The sequence below is a fragment of the Anthonomus grandis genome, chromosome 11 (genome assembly GCF_022605725.1).
Source record: "Anthonomus grandis grandis chromosome 11, icAntGran1.3, whole genome shotgun sequence".
Lineage (NCBI taxonomy): Eukaryota > Metazoa > Arthropoda > Insecta > Coleoptera > Curculionidae > Anthonomus > Anthonomus grandis.
In genome coordinates, this window is record NC_065556.1 from 11,452,514 (window position 1) to 11,473,275 (window position 20,762).

At 32.3% G+C, this 20,762-nt stretch overlaps 1 protein-coding gene across 2 annotated transcripts; it reads right to left on the reverse strand.

Moving 5' to 3' along the window:
* Nucleotides 1-1,208: 1,208 nt before the first annotated feature.
* LOC126742301 (troponin C, isoallergen Bla g 6.0101-like) lies at nucleotides 1,209-20,388 on the reverse strand. 2 transcript variants are annotated; one of them, XM_050448941.1, is made up of 8 exons: nucleotides 20,328-20,388; nucleotides 20,226-20,255; nucleotides 2,075-2,089; nucleotides 1,951-2,011; nucleotides 1,782-1,897; nucleotides 1,575-1,728; nucleotides 1,391-1,522; nucleotides 1,209-1,330 (listed from the first exon to the last, which is right to left on the reverse strand). In XM_050448941.1, the coding sequence occupies exons 1-8, from the start codon at nucleotides 20,346-20,348 to the stop codon at nucleotides 1,305-1,307; spliced, it is 555 nt and encodes a 184-aa protein (XP_050304898.1). In that variant the 5' UTR covers nucleotides 20,349-20,388; the 3' UTR covers nucleotides 1,209-1,304. The 2 variants fall into 2 exon arrangements, with proteins under 2 accessions (XP_050304898.1, XP_050304899.1); XM_050448942.1 differs by lacking the exons at nucleotides 20,226-20,255; nucleotides 20,328-20,388 and adding an exon at nucleotides 2,152-2,242.
* Between the last annotated feature and the right edge of the window lie 374 nt (nucleotides 20,389-20,762).

A 20,762-nucleotide genomic window follows, 5' to 3' on the forward strand; every position in this document is an offset into this window, starting at 1 on the left:
GTCTAAAAATCATAAACTAAGTTGATTTTAGTTTTTTCATAACCTCAGTTAAAGCTTTATTTGTAACTGAGACAAGCCTTAACCAATTCAAGTATGAGTCATAGCTAGAATTTTCAAAAGAAAAAATATCAGCGGTAACTTTATCCCATGGCTTTTTCGGAATGTTATAAGGTTTAAATGGCTCTTTAACATTTTTTCTTGCAAACTTCTCACAAAATTTACATTTTTTTTGTAAACATTTCAATATCTTGACACATTAGAGAACAATAACAAATTTGTCTTGCTGGTAATTTAGTCTTATCCATTCCAGTATGACACTCATGAAGTTTTCGAGGCACAATATCACGACAGCTTTAAAACATGAATTTTACTTTTTTCTGGCCAACCATTAGACAAAAAGTTTCTAATTATTATTATATCTTGATTTCTATTAGTTGCATATTTTAAGAGTGATTTTAGCTGATCTGATACAGGTAAGTAATTGACAAGACAGTAAATAAACAGTCTAATATAAAGTCATCGATATCAGGAGTAGATAAGAAAGCTTTGGAAAGTGTATCTGCTATGTATAAATACTTTCCAGGTTTGCATGTCACATTAAGGTCATGTCTTAGCAATCTCAAACGTAAACCTTGCAATCTAGGTGTAACAACATATAAATCTTTTTTGAAAATAGACGTAGGAGGTTTATGGTAACGTTTTGTACACCATAGATTAAGTAATGAAGTTTTTGATATGCAAAATCGATTGCCAACATTTATTTTTTGATCTCAGGGTATTTAACTTAAGATTTAGTCAAGCTTCTGGATAAAAAGCTATGGAATGCCCGTTTAGCAATAAACTTGCTCCAAGTCCATCCTTGGAAGCATCAGTTTCAATTTAAATTTTTTTTACAGGCAATTAAGAATAAAAGAAGAGGAGCATTAACTAGTAAGTTTTTTTTAACTGTTTAACGGCATTATCATATTTCTTACCCTAACCCCATGTCATGCCAATCCTTGTCAAATGCCGTAAAGGAGCTGAAATTTTTGACAAGTTATAGATTATAGAGTTAGTTATAGTTATAGTTTATAGTAAAAAAAATTATACTCGTATTGGCAAAATTAAAAGTAAGCATTTCTTATTAACATGACATTTAATTTATAGGATTTATAAGCTGCGTGGGTATATTATTTCAAATTTTAAAAGGTAAAAAGAATTAACTATAATTAGGCAATACAGTTCTCGATAGATTTATTTCTGAATGAAAAAATACATATTTTCAGTCTTAATTCTACATAACTTAAAAACTAAGTACTTTTTGTTTAGCCAATCATCATAGCTTTGAATTCTAAAAATAATATATAATTATATTAAATAAACTGTACCAAAAATAAATGTAAAAAAATACCTTCCCAATCAACAGTTCCTGAATTATCAGTGTCAATTTCCTTAATCATTTCGTTTAAGTCCGATGGGGTTAGCTTGTCATCTAACTCCTTTAAAATATCACGAAGCAAATCTACTGTTATGTAACCCAAACCTAAAAATGTATTTAAAATTTAAAAAACTTTAAGCACTAAGTGAAATATTACCTTCTCTATCATACAGCCTAAAAGCATCTTTTAATTCCCTTAAAATAGCTTCAACGTCTTCCTCCTCTTCAACTAGGAACCGTGCCGCCAAATGAGCAAACTCTTCAAAGCTCATTACTCCATTTCCATCTTCATCAATTTCTTTGATGATTTTCTAAAATAATGGGTAAATAAAAAAATTGTAATGTAAAATTGAATTCGCTTTACACTCAGTTCATCAGGACTCAACTGGTGACCCAACATGTCTAAGATCTGACCAATCATATCTACACCAATTTCGCCTACTTTCTCCAGATCAAATGAATCAAAAATTTGTTTTAACACTAAAATATATAAATAACGATTATTTTTTAAACGTGTTTGAAAACGCACTTACTTTTTAGTTGATCTTTTGCAATATCCAAATGCTTTAGGGCTTCATAGTCCAAGACAACTTCCTACAAAGTTATTTTTAGAAAAATATTTTCTTTTGCAATAAGAACTTTTGGAAGAAAACTTACCACTTTATTATCAGACTGAAAAAAAAACAATATATATTAGGTTTATTTACACAAAAACAAAATTTAATTTATTTTACCATATTTTTTTATAGATGTTGCTCAAATATTTATATTTCAATGTACAGTAAAGCACGACTAGTAGCAAACTTAATTAATCAAAGTAATTTATATTATAAGGGTCCCTACGTCACCAATATTGGCAATAATATCATTTGTATTTGTTAGGTTTAATTTTAGACAGAATGTCAAAGTGGAGGTCAAAATTGCCATGTGGTAATCGGTTATAGAGTATCATTTCGGATGATGTGTTGTTGTTGATTTTTAAATGAATAAGCACAGGTCCAAAATTTTAAGAGTAGAATTTAAACATTTATATAATTATAAGTTATTAATAAGTTACAAAGCTTTAGGGCTAAGAATATTGCCTTATGGTATTTCCGCAATATCAAAAAGAGCAAATAAAATTTGGTATGTAGTTATGCTACGTAAATGTTAACTTGGCATATTTAATTGTTTTCTGAGACTTTTGATCTTACGCTAAATTGCTATCATTTTCTACTTTTAAAGAGGATACCTGGTATATTTTTATATATTTTATTCGAAAATAATATTTTTAGAATAATGATAGCTCACATGTAATCCGAATATTTGGACTTATATTAGAATTTGCCAAGAAATAATTTCAGAACAAAAATATCTAAGTCAAGAAGCGGATATGGCCCTAAAATATCTAAAAAAAGTTGCAATTGTTTCCATTACCTTTTTACTTAATAATGAAGTACAAAGAATAAACTATGATATTTATATTTTATATTTTCTCATTTAAAGCAAAGCCTTCCAAGTATTTTAGTCCGCTATCGATCTAGTTTGATATTTATGATAATATTTTGTATAAAATGCTCATACCTAATTTGGTTATTTTCCTTCTATATTTTTGTAGATGAATTCTTATAAAGGTTACACAAAATATTCGTAAAAATTTTTAGCCTAAAGTGATTTTTTCCATTATGTGCTATTTGAAAAAAGAATATTTAGCGAAAAAAATGGTTAAAACATAAAACACAATCTAAATAGATTAAACTTATTTATAACATTTTAGTTAACCAAAAAGTATGTGAAGATATATAAAAATACACCGGATATCCTATTTAAAATTAGAAAATTAGGGTAAGTTTTGGGTTAACCACAAAAAAAGTGAATATATTCATATTGATAGTGATATTCCGTTATATAAAAATAGGTTAAAATGACATAATTTGTCTGAGCATGTAGAAAGTCACTTTTACCTTATATTTTTGTCACGTAACTTATTTCTAATCATTTGGAGACCCAATTGTACCAATATGTTCACGTGTCATTGCTAGCCGGGTTGCAGCGCCTTATTGCTAATAGCACGTTGAGCTTCATGCTGTTTCTTTACAACACTAACAGATTTTATAAATTTCTAAAAGTATTTTTTAGATAAAGGTCATTTATTGAAATGGAAGAATTAAGAATTAAGATGGTTAACAATACAAAAAAAATACAAAATAATAATATCGTTTGCATTTTTAAAATATATGTACAGGGTGGCCAGATAAGAATGCAAAGTGCTGTATTTTGGAAACTATTAGTCGTAGAGACTTGCGGTAAAAAAATTTATAACTAAAGTTGCCAAAAGGATATCGTGGAAAATATTTTTAGATTTCCAAGATGGTCGCCAGGGGGCGTAATCGCCATCTTAAACCTTTTAAGCGATTTTTCACTGAAATCTACCCAGTAAATGTTACAAAAAAAATATATGTTTTTTCAAGCTGAGCTCTACTTTGAGTAATTTTTGTTTAACACTTCGTGACGTATCTATTAAAATAAAGGGGTGGAAGATAATTCAATGTTTTTTTAAATAAACAGCTGTAACTCCTAAACGACTGAACGGATTTTAACAAACTTGGTCTCGTTGGAAAAACCATTTATTTTTCCATCAAATTCGTCTTATCTGTGATATGTCTAGTTCTTAGTAATGCCGCTAGAGCGCGTTTTTTGACCTATTAACAGAAAATTGCAAAATTCTCTAAAAAACTAAATGCAATAATATGACTTTTATTTATAAAAATTTAGTGAAATGATAGCTAAATAGGCCAGTGAAAACCGTATCTCGATATCTTATTCATAGCCTGAAATATCGAAGAAAGAATATTTGGTTATCATATAATTTTAATAAGACGATATTACACCGATACTTATTGTTATTTATTAGTCATTTTTCAAGGTTCAATGATAAAATGTCTTAATATAATAATTTTTAAATAATTAAAATATTCTTTGTTCAAAAAATTAAAAAAAAAACGCGTAGGGGCATAATAATCAATGCATATAAAATGCAAGTAGGCAAAATATTAAAGAGTAGGCAATGGAGGAAAAAACGAATGCCTAAAATCTTTAAATTGGACTGCCTAATGTCCACGCATAAGCGGCTCCAATAATGCATTAAGTTTGATGGAAGAGTTCGAGCATTTAAGGAGGCATTAGTTTTATTTCAATTTGTATTTGTTGCACACATAAGTAAAGCGTTAAAACTATTAAAATGCCTTTTACAAATGATGAAGCTGTCGATATGATTGCGGTATATTTTGAATGTCTTCAAAATGCGGCATTGGCTCAAAGGGTATACAGAGTTCGATATCCAAATCGGCGTTTGCGATGCGAGATTTATGCCGCGTTTAGTGCGAAATTTGCGTAATACTGGCAGCTTTCGACCTCAGTTGCAAAGACACTCGGCTAGAACAAGGGAAGACAATATTATTAATGTCTTTTAGACTGCGCCCATATCATATGGTTTTTACATCAAGTCTTGAATCATGGAGACTTTGACCGATGGTTAGATTATTGTCATTGGATGTTGGGCAGTATTAGGGAAAATAGAGAATTTTTATCCGAAATTCTTTGGACAGACGAGGCCACTTTTAGGAGTGATGGAAACATTAATTTGCATAATATGTATTATTGGTGTGACAACAATCCTCACTGGTTGTGGGAGGTCCAACATCGAGGCCATTAGAGTCTCAATTTGTGGTGTGGCATTCTGGGCGAAACTATTATAGGTCCCTATTTCTTTGATCAACCACTAAATGGTGCCGTATTTCTTGATTTTCTGGTGAACCAATTGCCTCTTTAATTAGAAGATATACCCCTGCAATTACGACAAAATATGTTTTTGCAACTAGACGGTTGCCCAGCACATTTCTCAAGAAATGTGCGAGAACATGTAGATTTAAAATTTAAACAGAGGTGGATTGGGCGAGGAAGTCTATTTCCTTGACCACCCCGATCCCCAGACCTCACCTGTTTGGACTTCTACCTATGGGGTCGGTTGAAAGATATTGTTTACCAAATTCAACCAACAACTAGAGACGACATGAAAATACGAATACAAGAAGCCATTTACAACCTGTCAAGAGCAGAAATTGAAGCTGCTGTAATGTCCACGCATAAGCGGCTCCAACAATGCATTAAGTTTGATGGAAGAGTTCGAGCATTTAAGGAGGCATTAGTTTTATTTCAAAATCGGAAATTTTTGTTATTATGCCCATACGCGTTTTTTTTAAACTTTTTGAACAAATAATATTTTAATTATTTAAAAATTATTAAATTAAGACATTGTCATTGAACCTTGAAGAAAGACAAATAAATAACAATAAATATCGGTGTAATATCGTCTTATTAAAATTATATGATAACTAAATATCCTTTCTTCGATATTTCAGGCTATGAATAATATATCGAGATACGGTTTTCACTGGCCCATTTAGCTATCGTTTCACTACATTTTTATGAAAAAAAAGTCATATTATTGCATTTAATTTTTTAGAGAATTTTGCAATTTTCTATTATTAGATCAAAAAACGCGCTCTAGCGGCATTACTAAGAACTAGACATATCACAGATAGGACGAATTTGATGGAACAATAAATGATTTTTCCAACGAGACCAAGTTTGTTAAAATCCGTTCAGTCGTTTAGGAGTTACAGCTGCTTATTTAAAAAAAACATTGAATTACCCCCCACCACTTTATTTTAATAGATACGTGACGAAGTGTTAAACAAAAATGACTCGAGTAAAGCTGAGCTTTAAAAAGCATATATTTTTTTGTAAAATTTACTGAGTACATTTCAGTGAAAAATCACTTAAAAAGTTTAATATGGCGGTTACGCCACCTGGCGACCATCTTGGAAATCTAAAAATGTTTTCCACGGTATTCTTTTGGCCACTTCAGTCATAAATTTTTTTACCGCAAGTCTCTAGGACGAATAGTTTCCAAAATGCAGCACTTTTCATTCTTATCTGGCCACCCTGTATATAGACATAGAATATACAGGATGCCCCAGAAGTCGACGATCAAACTTAAGGAGAGAAAGGATGAGGTCATTTAGAATCTAAATATCTATATAGGTGGTTATCAAAATATTGATGGGTAAAAAGTTATTCACCTTTTTGTACTTTTTATTAAAATTGAATACTGCGAACAACAAAAGAGTTATGCAAAATAAACGCGGTAAACTACTGTTTCATTTTTGATTATGTTTAATTCTTAGAGATGTCCTTTTAATTTTAAAATAGTTTCAAAAACTCTAATGGCTTCTAGTCCAAAAAAATGTTTAAAAACAAGTTTTGATTTCAAAAAATCTTAGCAAGTTTTTTTAATGGATGGTGATAAAAAAAAATTACCCTTTAAAAAACTGACCCGCCCTTAGAAAATATTCAGAAATTATTGTAGATTCCTAATAATAATAAATAATAAAAACAGATTTGTTTTACCCAATTTCTAATGGAAAATAGCTATTTACCATTTACCTATTCTTAAATTTAAGGTGAAGTTCAGTTTAAAAATATTTTGAATATTTTGCATTGTCCTTTTTTGTTGAGATAAAAATAACAAACGATTTGGTATTTTTCAAATCAGTCTTAGGTACGCTATCCTTCATACTGGGCTATTACATTTGCGATTAATAAGTACCTACTTTTTTTAATTTGTTAGTTCAACTATTAAAGATGCCTTATGCACTACAGGAATATGCAGAAATGCATTATGTCTACGGGTTTTGTGACGGTAATGCGCGGGCTGCTACTAAAGAGTATAGGGCACGATTTCCTAACAGAGCACATTATCCTGATTACAAAGTGTTTCAAAATTTTCATAGGATATACGTGAATGGTCAAATTCCTGGCCAGCATTTGCCCCGAGAAAGAAGGCCTAGAGTTGATATTGGTGAAGATGAGATAATAAATATGGTAACAGAAAATCCGACCATTAGTATTCGTCGTATAGCAAGGCGTTTGGGATTATCATCTTCATCGGTGCATCGTATTTTGAGAAGATCTCTGTTACATCCATATCATGTGCAACAGGTGCAAGCATTGTTACCCGGAGACTACGCCACAAGAGTACGATTTTGCAGGGATATGTTGTAGCGCGTAACTCGGTTCAAACCAATTTATTTCCAACCCGTGTGAGTCATACCTACTATCCAACCACAAAAAAAATTACTAAGTCCAGACAAGCAAATTTTGTTTTAAAAGATTCAGAGATTTGGTGGCTGCCAGCTTTTAGACAGTGGAGAAGGTAGTGGGAGAAATTTTAATAAGAGCGCCATCTGATTTAAATATTTTACACCAAACCCTGATATATTATGATGGTAATATAAGCCCCCCTTAATCAAGAAAATGATGACCTATATTTATGCTTGTACCTAGATCCTAAAAGCTGAAAATAATTTAGGAAAAACTCAAATAACAATCCATAGGTCCACCAGATTGATATAATCATCCAAGAATTTACATAGTCACTTCCATTTATATAAAAAAATTAAATTCCACTGAGATATTTAAATTTAGATAAACATTCAAAATGTAATACTGTAGTAATTTTAAGTAAATAAAAAATTGATAAAAGAATTAAGAGTTACTTGAGGTATGCTTAAGGCGATGTATTAGTAAGGAAAAAAAACAAATCCGCACTGAACTACTGTTCAAGGGGAAAATCCAAAACGTGATCACGTGTTGTTTACAAGAAGTATATGTTTGGAGCGTAATTCACAATACCTCACTGGCCCTAAATACCTTTTACAAACTCTAGTCAAGTCACATTGATCTAAATAAAACTTTTAAATAGTAAGGTTCGAATTTAAAAGCCTATTAATGGTATGTTGGTGCAATAAAACCTATTAACCAACAACCAACACTATGACTAAATATGTTATTTGTAGCAAATAGCCGATCCCTTACAAGGTGATCCAGGCTCAATGTCAAAATCAATTATGTCGATGCTCGACTCAAATGAAAACCCTCAGGTTAATGTTAATAGACTTAGCAAGAACCCCTTAACGGTTTTGTTTTACATAAAAGAAAATACTACCAACCCTAAATCAAACCGTTCAATAAGAGAAAAATAAAATAAAATATGCAAAAACTTGCGTGTCCTCTAATCTATTGTGTATTTTGGCTAAGGTAGCTTAACTCGACAGCTCTGGAACCAGTCAGCTACAACCAGGGTAACGACCACATGGGCAAGTCGATTTCAGGCAAGTTCCAATCCAAAATCGCAGAGCCACAGTACAATGCTCAGTCCAGGCTGTGTTGAGGCTTACTTAAGCCGGTTACCAACAGTGTTGGGATGACCAGAAGAAACCAGAGAATAGGCAGAGACCAGAGAATAGAGGAGAGAAAAAGGAGAGGCCTCTAAAATAGAGGACAAAAAAAATCAGTAAAATAAACACACAATCAATTCTATGGCAATTACCATAATGTTGCTACATACCTAAGGTAGTGAGCGAGGCCTAGAGTCTGGTTTTGTGGTTGGAAAATTTCCAAATCCCATAAATGGTGTGGGAGCAGCCGACCAAATCCAAAAATATCAGGTCAATCCGAAATCCTCTCGGCTACAACTTCCCACTAGACGTTCATTAAATTAAACCCCAAAACTTGGGAGGAATATTTTTCCATTCAACCGAATTCTTGGCAAGATGAACTTAAATTTTCCTTAAAACCACAAAATGTCGACTGTTCTTTCTGATAACGGGATGGCTACCGGCTGGACAAGGAACTGACAACTGACCAGACAATGACAGGTGACACTGGCAGTGAACTTGTCACTCTCTCTCTTCGACACGATCTGACCCTGCCTCTTGTTGCAAACTACGCGGAGCCTCACTCTATCAAAATAGAAATTCCGCAATACCACAGCAAAATGATACTGCTCGGATACTAAAACATGGAAAACTAACAAAACTTTCCCAACGGGGCTACGAAATTCCAATTTTCCTCTTACGTCGCTCTGCCTGATTTATGACGCTCCATCATCCGCCAAATGGAAACCAAACTTTAATGGGAAACAGCAACGCTGCCAAACCTCCACAACAACAAGTGTGTCAATAGTCATTACTGTCAATCACAGTCACTGTCAATCGGCTAGTAGGGTTAGAAACCAGATGTCAAGGCACGTTTATTTATTAAAACTTAACTTGAAGAATCAAAGGGAAATATAGCAAGCAAAACTGGGGAGGCCAATTTCAAATCAATTAGGATACCTTGCCCAACATGATTCCGCTATAGAAGAAAGTATTTGTAAGTTTTCCTACACTAACGGATCACCATCTAAAAGGTCTTATTTACTCCACTCGTAGCGCAATCTGTGGCACAACAGCACCCTCCAGAAGTCCCTCCATACCCCAGACATATACCGGCCTCATAGAAACTCTTGACAAACAAACCAAAAGTCAGAAAGTTCCCAACACCAGGTACATGAATAGGGACTAAGGAAACATAATACGACTAACTCCACAGAGGTGTGCTGACAGGATAGGGTAGGTAAATACATTCCTAAAAATAATCAAACCCCAAAAGCCTAAAAAAAAATAAATTGCATTACTATCAAACCCCAAATTCCATTTATAAAACTGTAAATCACACAACCCTTTCAAGCCGATACCAAAACCCATAAACTTTTGCCCGAATTTATCTGAAATCCCATGTTACATGCTTAGTGCAAAATCTGCATGTAACGATGTTACTGGGATATGTACTGTTCGTAACAGAACCGACCCTCAGTTTTTCCAAGGAATTTTGTGGAGCGACGAATCATTCTTTCAAAGGATAGGAATATTTAATATTCACAATTTACATCATTGGGAATATGTTAACCCTAGAAGTGTGCACGCTTCCCGTTTCCAACATCAATTTGGAATAAACATGTGGGCTGGAATATTTGAGAGTAAGTTAATTGGCCGTCTTGAATTATCACGACGACTCAATGGCGAAAGCTACCTCAATTTTTTACAAAATCATTTAAATGGCTTACTAGAAGACGTATCCTTAAAAATACGTCGAAACATGTGGCTGCAGCATGACGGAGCTCCTCCACATTACGCTCGAGTAGTGAGAGTTTATATCAACCAACAGTTTCCAAATCATTGGATTGGAAGGGCTGGCCACCGCGGTCCCCCGACCTTAACCCATTGGACTTCTTTTTATGGGGTTATTTTAAAGAATTAGCTTACGCTACAGAAAGTCGCACTGAACAGGAATTGTGTCAAAAAATAGAAGAAGCGATCAGAGTGATCAATAACAACCAGCGGGGATTCCAACGGTTTAAAAGAAATTTTATTCGACGATGTAGATTATGTGTAAGGGTAGGGGGCAGACATTTTGAACATTTAATGTAGTTAATACCTTATAAATAATTAAATAAAAAAAATATTATTACAATTTCTTGTATTTTTGAAAAAATGTGGCAAGGGTACAAATAAAGTATTTTCCATTAGAAATTGGGTAAGACAAATCTGTATTCAAGTCTTTAATTATGTTATGAAACTATAGCTCGGAAATATCGAAATGGCTAGTGAAATTTGGGTGCGCCGTGGCAAAATCCTCGAAAGCCCATTTTAGGCCGTTGGTTCATCATTTTCTGTCTTCATCGCACACTGACTCTCTCACTCTTTCCTCCCGCATCTCAAAGGCCATTTCGATATGGGCGAGTTGTACATTAATTTCTCAAGATTTTCTAAGGACGGGTCAGTTTTTTAAAGGTTAATTTCATTGAATCAGCATCCATTAAAAAAAATTATTCATATTTTTTGAAAACAAAACTTGTTTTTAAGATCATATTTTTCTTAACTAGAAGAGAACAGAGTTTTTGAAACTATTTTAAAATTAAAAGGACACTCCTAAGAATTAAACATGACTAAAAACAAATCAGTAGATTAATCCCTTTATTTTGCATAACTTTTTTATTGTTTTAAGAAAAAGTACAAAATATTAAATAACTTTTTAACTGTCAACAATTGAATTACAACATATATAGTTATTTTAATTCAAAATGACCTCCCCCTTCTCCCCTTTAAGTTTGATCGTTGACTTTTGGAACACCCTGTATAAATAGGCTGTTTGACCGGTTTAGGACCAAACTGCACAAAGCGTAATTTTTAGGTTTAAATAACATAAAATTTAAGTAAAGAGAACTGAAAAATGTCCATTTATTATACTGTATTTGAAGTAAGTAATAAAATGTAAATTTCCGATACCTTTGTGGTCGTTGATGGGCGTAGGTAAGCTTAGTACCTTGTTAATGAATAAAGCAAGAAAACAAGATAGGGGCCGAATAGCATAATATTTATTATATTAATTTTTTAGGTAATATGATTTTCATTGTGCTTCCGCCAGGTAACCTGGTGGATGGAAATAACCAAATGAGCGACAAAATTTCACAACGTGATCCATTAAGTAAATTCGAGTCGAAAAAGTCCTATGAACATGGGTCCGCAAATGTTTTCTTAAAAAGATTTTTTAAAATTTAACAGTGTTATTGCGCCGGAAACTACCATGCTATTTTTAATAATGCTATAAATAATAATTACATATATCTAGAATGATGTTTTATCAACATCAAGTAGGCCGAATGTTATGGATACTACTTTTGTTTGTTACTCTCTTACAGTAGTTGCGTTAGTTTGATAGAGATTTGCATACATTACCGTCATGTTTGTTTATACAAATAAAGAATACGCAGAGATGCTGCTAGCATACGGACATTGTAACGGAAGTGGAAGAGTAGGAGTGATGTAAATACCATTCAAACCGAAGAATATCTGATAGACGAGTATTTAAGAATGTTTTTAATCAACTGAGAGCAACAGGATCATTTCAAAATGCTGCTCTCATATCTCCATCAGCAATTACCCAAGATGTGTATTGGATAGTGTTGAAGCGTCACCATTAACTAGTCTTCGTAGAATATCACATCGCACTGGTTATACCCGAATGCAACCAATTCAAGCTCTGCAGCTTACTGATCTGGAACCTCGTATGCAGTTCAGCAATTGGATAATTATACATCGTAATTTAATTTAAAAAAAAATTATTTACTGATGAGGCTCAAAGATTTAAACAATTCCCATTCTTGGCACCTTGAAAATACCCATGCAACAATCGAATGGAACACCATTTTTAGCTTAATGTTTGGTATAGTTTGTAAGGAAATCAGCTAGTTGTTGACGGTCGTTTGAAATTTGCAATTTACCTTTAGTTCTTACAAGGAGAACTGCCTGTATTGTTAGAGGATACTCCGATTCAAAGAAGACTATCAAGGTGGTTATAGCATGACTGTGCTTCACCCTACAGTAGTAGAAATGTTTGCTGAATATTTAAATAATACTTTTCCTGTAGTTGGATTGGACGCAAGGGCGCAGTTTCCTGGCCCACCTACTCAGTGGATTTAAATCCTTTAGAATATTAGTTGTGGGAACTTATGAATAGTTTAGTGTATGCAGAGAAAACACATTCTAGGGCTGAACTGCTTCGTTAAATTAATAATATCTCTAACGACCTAAGTAATACCTAATCACCGTGTTATTGGGAAAGCTATCAGCCATACACAAAACATTTAAAAGGGCTTTACTATACTTACAATGTGAAGGTGGAACTTTGAACAATTGTTGTAAATAGTTATTTTCACGGTAGTATTAATTTTTTTATTAAATAAATTTTTTTTGAATTATTGTAGATTTCGGCATAATAACTTTAAGGCTATTAAATTAAAAAAAAATTATATCTTGCACTAATCAGTTGCATATACAGTGACCGCCTAAAGTTCCGTAGAAATTCGATCAAAATTAGAGACATGATTTTTGGAGAAAACGCTTGGACCCGTCGATTTTTATTATTAACTTGCGCATTATTTCACATAAATTTTTGTATACAGGGTAGAACAAAAAAAAATGACGTCATCGGTCATTTTTTTAAATGGAATGCTATAATTTTTATTGCCTTTATGAAATATAGGCGAAATTCTAAGCAAGTTTCGTATAACACACCTTATCTCAAAACTCAACTGTTTCAGAAATATTTACATTTAACCAACAAGAAAGCAAGTAAGTACGTCTATTTATAAATTAAGATAAAATGGAGGATGAAATGTTATAAACTGTGAAAACCCTTATTCATGTATTAAGTGTTCAAAGTGATCCTCATTTACTTCTTGGCAGAAAGCAAGACGGTTTACAAACTCATGTAAAACATTATCAATTATTTCGGGTGATATACGTCTAATTTCATATCTAATTCTATTGTTCAAATCTTTTACGTTGTTTGGCTTCTCAATATAAACTTTGCTTTTTAGGTACCCCCATAGAAAAAAGTCGCAGGGATTTAGGTCTGGTAACCTGGCCGACCACTCTATTGGTCCTCTTCGTCCTATCCATCTTCCTGGGAACACTGTGTCCAAGTAATTATATAACAACAAGTAATAAAGACATCTCGAAAGAAATGTGGCGGTGCGCCGTCTTGCTGAAACCATAAATTATCTATCGGGACAACAGGGTCTTGTTCATCTGGGTATAGGGCAGCCAAAGCAGGGATAAGATCTTCTTGAAGAAAATTCAAATAGCGTTGTCCTGCTAAGTTTTTTCCGAAAAAGTATGGCCCTATTACTTTATTTTCCACGACACCAGCCCAAACATTAATAGATTTACGATAGTGTGTATCATCCAGTGTTGTTGCCCAGTGTGGATTTAACATTGACCAGTACCGACAATTTTGCCGATTTACGACACCGTTCACAAAGTTGCTTCATCCGAAAACAAAACTCGTAACACAAACTGACGGTTATTATTGCAAATGTTCATCATTTGCTCGCAAAATTGGTTTCTTCGATCAAGATCATCCTCATTTAATTCGTGTATTAGTCTAATTTCATAAAGGTGGTATTCATTGGCTTTTTAGATATGTCTTACTGACGTGCCGGCTATATTATTATCAACTGAAATTTGTGAAGTTGCATTGTTTGGATTTTCTTCGACGGAGAGCAGAACGTTTAATTTTGTTTCTTCAGAAATTTTTGGACGACCTGATCTTGGCAAATCCCTAACATGACCTGAAATTATGAATTTGTGCTCTATTCTACTAAGTGTTGACTGAGAAATAGGATGGTTTGGGTATTTGGCATTAAACAGTTCACTTAGTTCTTTTTGCGTGCGCACTCGATCCCCGTACCCTAGCATCATCAAAATTTCAATTCGTTGGGTTTCCGTTAAATTATCCATAATTTATTCTGATAAAAACTATTAATTTTCAAACTGACAGTGACATTCGAAAATGGAGATTCTTTACAAGGGCAACCATGGAAATAGAAACAATTGGCAGTGTTTAAAACATTATTTTTATCCTCGATTTTACCTTAATTTGTAAATAGACGTACTTATTTATTTTCTTGTTATTTAAATATAAATATTTCGGAAATAATTGAGCCGCTCAGAGGAAAAGTGGTATATGTCAGTATGTCTTAATTTTTGAGTTATACCATTAATTATATTTCTACTGGTCTAATATATTCAGTCGAAAACTGGTATAAGTCAAAATTTTAACTTAGCTAAGATAAGAGCTTTCTAACGTTATTCCTCTCAACATAATGTATTCGTTCGCTGGAATAGTGGTATAAGTCAAGGCAGCACGCTGTTCCGATGTCGCGCCAGGTCCTATTAAACTCGCTTTTTCTTGTTTAGTCAGGTTTTTTTAGTGTTATGGTACGTAGTATGTAGATCAGTTACTGTAGCTAAGAAAAAAGATATGATAGAACTTCTTCAGTCGATTCCCCCGATTCGGCATCAGTTCTTCCTGGACTTACTGACAAAAGAAGATGCTGTTGACAGTGGTCCATTATTCGATTCTAATGAAGATTAATTTGTTTAATAACTTGTTCTTACTCTCCTTACTGTAAGTTTAGTGTGTACGATAAGTAGTAGTAATGTTTTGCTCTTCAAGCTCTATATTTTTTGAACACTTTTATCAGTAATAGATATCATAGTAAACATACTACAGCTATTATTTTTCTTTGGTTCATCAGTTTTGTGAAATTTGGTTAACTTTTACGAGGAAAAGTGATATAACTCTCCAAGTTATACCACTTTTCCGCTATGTTTTTGAAAAAAACTTACTGGAAGAATAACATTGGGCAGCAAAAATGTAATTAATGGGCGCAATCAGTAAAAATGTTTACCATATGAAATTTTAGTACAGGGTTATTATAAATATGTACCTACAAAAAAGTAAAGAATATGTTACTGTGATTTTTAATTCATCTAGATGCAAAATATCAATTTTCTAAATTTCTACTTTAAGGGAGTTAGACCACTTTTCCGCTGAACGGCTCAATTGAGTTTTTAAATAAGATGTGTTATACAAAACTTGCTTGGAATTTCGCCTATATTTCATAAATGCAATAAAAAATATAGCATTCCATTTAAAAAAATGACCGATGACGTCATATCTTTTTTTTTGTTCCACCCTGTATACAAAAATTTATGTGAAATAATGCGCAACTTAAATAAAAATCGACGGGTTCAAGCGTTTTCTAAAAAAATCATGTTTCTTTTTTAATTTTTATCAAATTTATGCGGAACTTTTTAGGCGGTCACTGTATGGAAGGACATATAGAGAGAGACTTGTCTTGGGGTAGTGGAGGTATTAGAGATAATTCGTGAGCAACATCTTACTTTATCGACCGCGACTTAGAAGTTGACATTACTGCGACGCAACTCTTAGACCAAGCTGCAATTGGTCACTAAAGGAGAGTGAGAGAGAGAGGAAGCAAAGAGACTCATTTCAGGGTAAAGAGATAAAAGGGATAATTCGTTAGCAGCTTCTCACTTCGACCGCCACTACGAGTCGCGACTCGACTCACACATTACATCCCTGCTATAATGAGTCAACTTGACTGTTAGAGCCGTAGGACTTTTTAACCGTCGGTGGATATTTAAAAGTGCGTATTAGATGCGGCTTTCATTAGAGAGATCATTGTCTAAGAGCTAAACGCTTAACTAATTTTATGGGAACTTATGTATTAGGCTTATAGTGTTAGATTTAATAATCACCAATTTATTGCTTTCAAGACAAATCTAGAAATTGAACAAGACCTAAATGTTGTAGAACTCTATAAACAACTCTATGAACTTTTTGAGTATTATATACATCTATTATTAAGTTATGGTTGAATTAAAAACAATTAATATTATATAAAAATGTATGATATTAAAAGCCCTTATTTTTGCTTAAAATTATTGACATGCTAAACTAACTACCTCTTAAACTATATACCTAGGAATGCCTACAAAAATACTCCCATGGTCATGCCAAATATCAATCATATCAAATATTATGTCCAAAAAAATTGTAAATATTTTATGTAGATTTGCTTTTAGAATTTGACTCTCGTATTAACTAGATAAAGCTTAGAAAAATATTCTTAAAGTTTTATTTTTTAATTAAAATATTTTGTCAATCTCTGGTAGATATTCTGCACTATGGATTAATGATATAGGGAAATACCTACTCAAATGTACCCCAATAAGCATCTAAATTTCTAATAGCGTGTCAAATCTATGTATATGTGTACTTAAGCATATGAAAAAAATTAATATATAGAGGGTGTCCAAGATAAGGATCCTAAGCATGGGGATCTCGGTACCTGTTGGAGATACAGCTTCGGTTAAATTAGGAAAAAGTTGTGCACTTTGAAGGGTATTTACATGCCGTTAAGAAACTTAAAAAATTTCCATGGCCTGCTGAGATATTTGGAAAAAACGGAAATTTGCCAATATCGATTTTATTTTTTCCTGGCTTTATTTTAAAAGATATCAAAAAACTATTGACACTTTCTCATTGACATTTTTGATGTAGTACGTGATGGCGCTTTTAAATTTTATATCCGACGTTTCGTTTTCGAGAAACCATTATCAACTTTATTTTTTTATATGGCGCGAAAAGAAAGTACACCCTGTATCTGATTCCATTTTTTATTACAAATTCAATGATGTATCACATGTCACATTTTTTTTGTTAGTTGAAAGGAAAAATGCAAATTTTCTATTTTTTTAGCATATTTTTTAAGTAAGCTTTGGAAACAAATGCTTTGACGTATGTAAATACCTGTTACCGAGTCTGTCACATTTTTCTTAATATCTATTTAGAGAGTGATGAAGCTAAATGAAGCATTGATTTGCATTGTACATTGTACTACTTATAAATAAAAAAATGTAACCGGTAATAGACAAATGTTTTATGATTTTTCTAACGATATGCAACAAATAATGAATACATTTTAAAAATAACGAAAAAAGCAAATAAATTAACGCACTTTATAAATTTAATTTAAAACAGTTGTTCAAACAGGTTTCCGTTATTTTCTAGACATAAGTATGATCTTCTTACAGTAGCAGTTAAAACATCACGCAATATCTCTGGCGTAATACTTTGAAAAGCGGCCGTCACACATTCTCGTAACTCCTGCCCAGTTCCAAAAGAATGTTTATAGACTCGGTTTTTAATAAATCCCCAAAGGAAGAAGTCCAAAGGGGTTAAGTCCGGGGATCGCGCTGGCCAAGACACTTCACTGGAGGTTCCAATCCACTTTTCAGGAAAACGCTGCGAAAGGTACTGTCGAACTTGCCCAGAATTATGTGCAGGAGTCCCGTCTTGTTGAAACCAACAGCTATTGACTTGTGCCAGAGGTAAATCATCTAAGCAGTCTTCTAAATAATTTTGCAATAAATTAAGATATCGTTCTGCTGTTAATGAATAATGGTAAATAAATGGACCTAGTATTTTGGTTCCTAAAATTCCATACCACATATTAAACCCAAAACGTTGTTGATGTCTAGATATTTTCTTAACACGAGGATTTTGTTGGACCCAGTAATGACTATTGCGGCGGTTAAAGATACCATTATTAGTGACCATACTTTCGTCGGACCATATTATTTTTGATAAAAAATTAAAATCCTCTTCACAAGCACGTGTATACCACTCACAAAAATGCCGACGTCGTTCGAAATCCCCAGGTTTAAGTCCTTGGCAAATTCTAAATTTGTAGGGGTGATATCTGTTTTTACGTAAAATAAACTGAGCTGTAGATTTGGCCACTCCTACATTTTTTTCAATTTGCCTGGTTGATATCTCGGGGTTTTCAATAACTGCTTGTAAAACATTATTTTGAGTTTCTTCAAGAGATTCCTTTTTTCGAGATAAAACAGGCTTTTTAAACGAACCATATTCTTTTAAATTTCGAGCCAACTCTAAGAAAATGGATTTACATGGTTGCTTTCTATCTGGAAATTTATTAAGATACATTGCTGCTGTATTTACAGTATACACCTCGACAAACACGGTAACAATAACGGCAATTAATATTTAATAAAAAATATGTGACAGGGTAAAAGGTATTTACGTCAAAGTGTCAAAGCATTTGTTTCCAAAGCCTACTTAATAATATGTTTAAAAAAAAAATAAAAATAGTATTTTTCCTTTTAACTAACAAAAAAAATGTGACATGTAATACATCGTTGAATTTGTAATCAAAAATTGAATCAGATACAGGGTGTACTTTCTTTTCGCGCCATATAAAAAAATAAAGTTGATGGTGGTTTCTCGGAAACGAAACGTCGGATATAAAATTTAAAAGCGCCATCACGTACTACTTCAAAAGTGTCAATGAGAAAGTGTCAATAGTTTCTTGATATCTTTTAAAATAAAGCCAGGAAAAAATAAAATCGATATTGGCAAATTTTCGTTTTTTCCAAATATCTCAGCAGGCCATGGAAATTTTTAAAGTTTCTCAAAGGCATGAAAATACGCTTCAAAGTGCACAGCTTTTTCCTAATTTAACCGAAGCTGTATCTCCAACAGGTACCGAGATCCCCATGCTTAGGATCCTTATCTTGGACACCCTGTATATATAAAAGTATATATATATATCAATAGGCCCACAACTCGATTAATAATTTCTGAAGAAGTAATAACCTTGAATAAGTTTAGTCGCTACTCAACGACACATAAGCTACATAAGCCCTGGTATCTATAATATGTTATTTGTTTACCTTAAAGCCATAAAACTCAAAATAAATTAATAACAATATTAAACGAGAAATTTATTTTCTTTAAAAAAAGTTGACTAACTTAATACTAAATTAAAATAAAATTAAACTCTGTTTAAAAATTACCGATTTCACCATTTATTTTTAGCATCTTTGTCTTGTTGTAAATATGCTAGTTTATATATATATATATATATCTAATAAGATCACACATTTAGAAAATAGTTCTAATTATATATTTTTTGAATTACCTATAATTAACAATTACAGAATTATGATTTAATTTTCGTAAATGTTTTCGACAGGTCCGATAGAAAGCTATTTTAGTATTACAATAAGATATACCAGCTTAAAACTTCATTACACTAAACAATTAAAAAATAATATACTTATTTTTGTAACTCTAAATAAATAGTAAACAGTAATAAGAATAAATAGTAATAAAAAGTAAACAGTAAATGCCAATTTAGGGGTGTGGTATGTATAAAAAAAATAATTCAGGATTTACCGTAGAATTTAAAACTGTAAAATAAATAAGACACGTGGCAACTAGGGCACCATCAAATCAGATTAAAAATTGTCTTTTAACTATTTATATAGAGTTAGTAATTGATAGGTATTTTAAATTTTAAAAATTAATATTAAATAACTAGGAAACTGTGGATTTTGAATGTATTAATTATTGCATACATTATTTGATATTATAAAAGAGCCTATTTTCAAAAAAATACAAACAATTGATTTTTTAATATGCATACCTGTGCTGACTTCTTTGCAGATTTTTCTTCCTAGAAATTAAAACCAATACACTCATTTAATAATAAAGTCAATTTATATGTAGCAGTTTTTATTTATTTTACCTTTGGCACTTCATCTGCCATTATGTTTAATTAATAAGACAACACTCACTTAACAAATGACTAACCGAATTAAATTATCTTATTTTATATATACTAAAAAGCTATTAATCTGTCAACGAGGTGGTAATTAGGTAAGGAAATTGCTAATCATCTAGCGTTTACTACTGCCAATAGACCTGTCAACACCGATCTTTAGATCGTAAACAATAACGAATAAAGGAGGAATTTTAAAGTATACGTGTTTGATTTTTCCTTTAAATAATTTCACCTAAAGCTTTTTGTGAAATACACAAAAAATTTTAATATAGAATTGTGTTGTGGTTAAGCTCGATATAAGAACTTTCATATTAAAAAAATATAATTTTTTTCCAAAATTTGATTTAAAAATATCCAAATTAACATAAATTTTCTAAATATTTAAAAACTCTTAGGCCA

Excerpts from the sequence above, each read along its gene's own strand:
- LOC126742301 (XM_050448941.1), bottom strand. The coding sequence starts at position 20,348 with ATGGCAGATGAAGTGCCAAAG. Across the intron at positions 1,523-1,574 it reads TAGGCTGTATGATAGAGAAG|GTTTGGGTTACATAACAGTA; the intron begins GTAATATTTCAC and ends ATACATTTTTAG. Across the intron at positions 1,331-1,390 it reads AGGAACTGTTGATTGGGAAG|AATTCAAAGCTATGATGATT; the intron begins GTATTTTTTTAC and ends TATTATTTTTAG.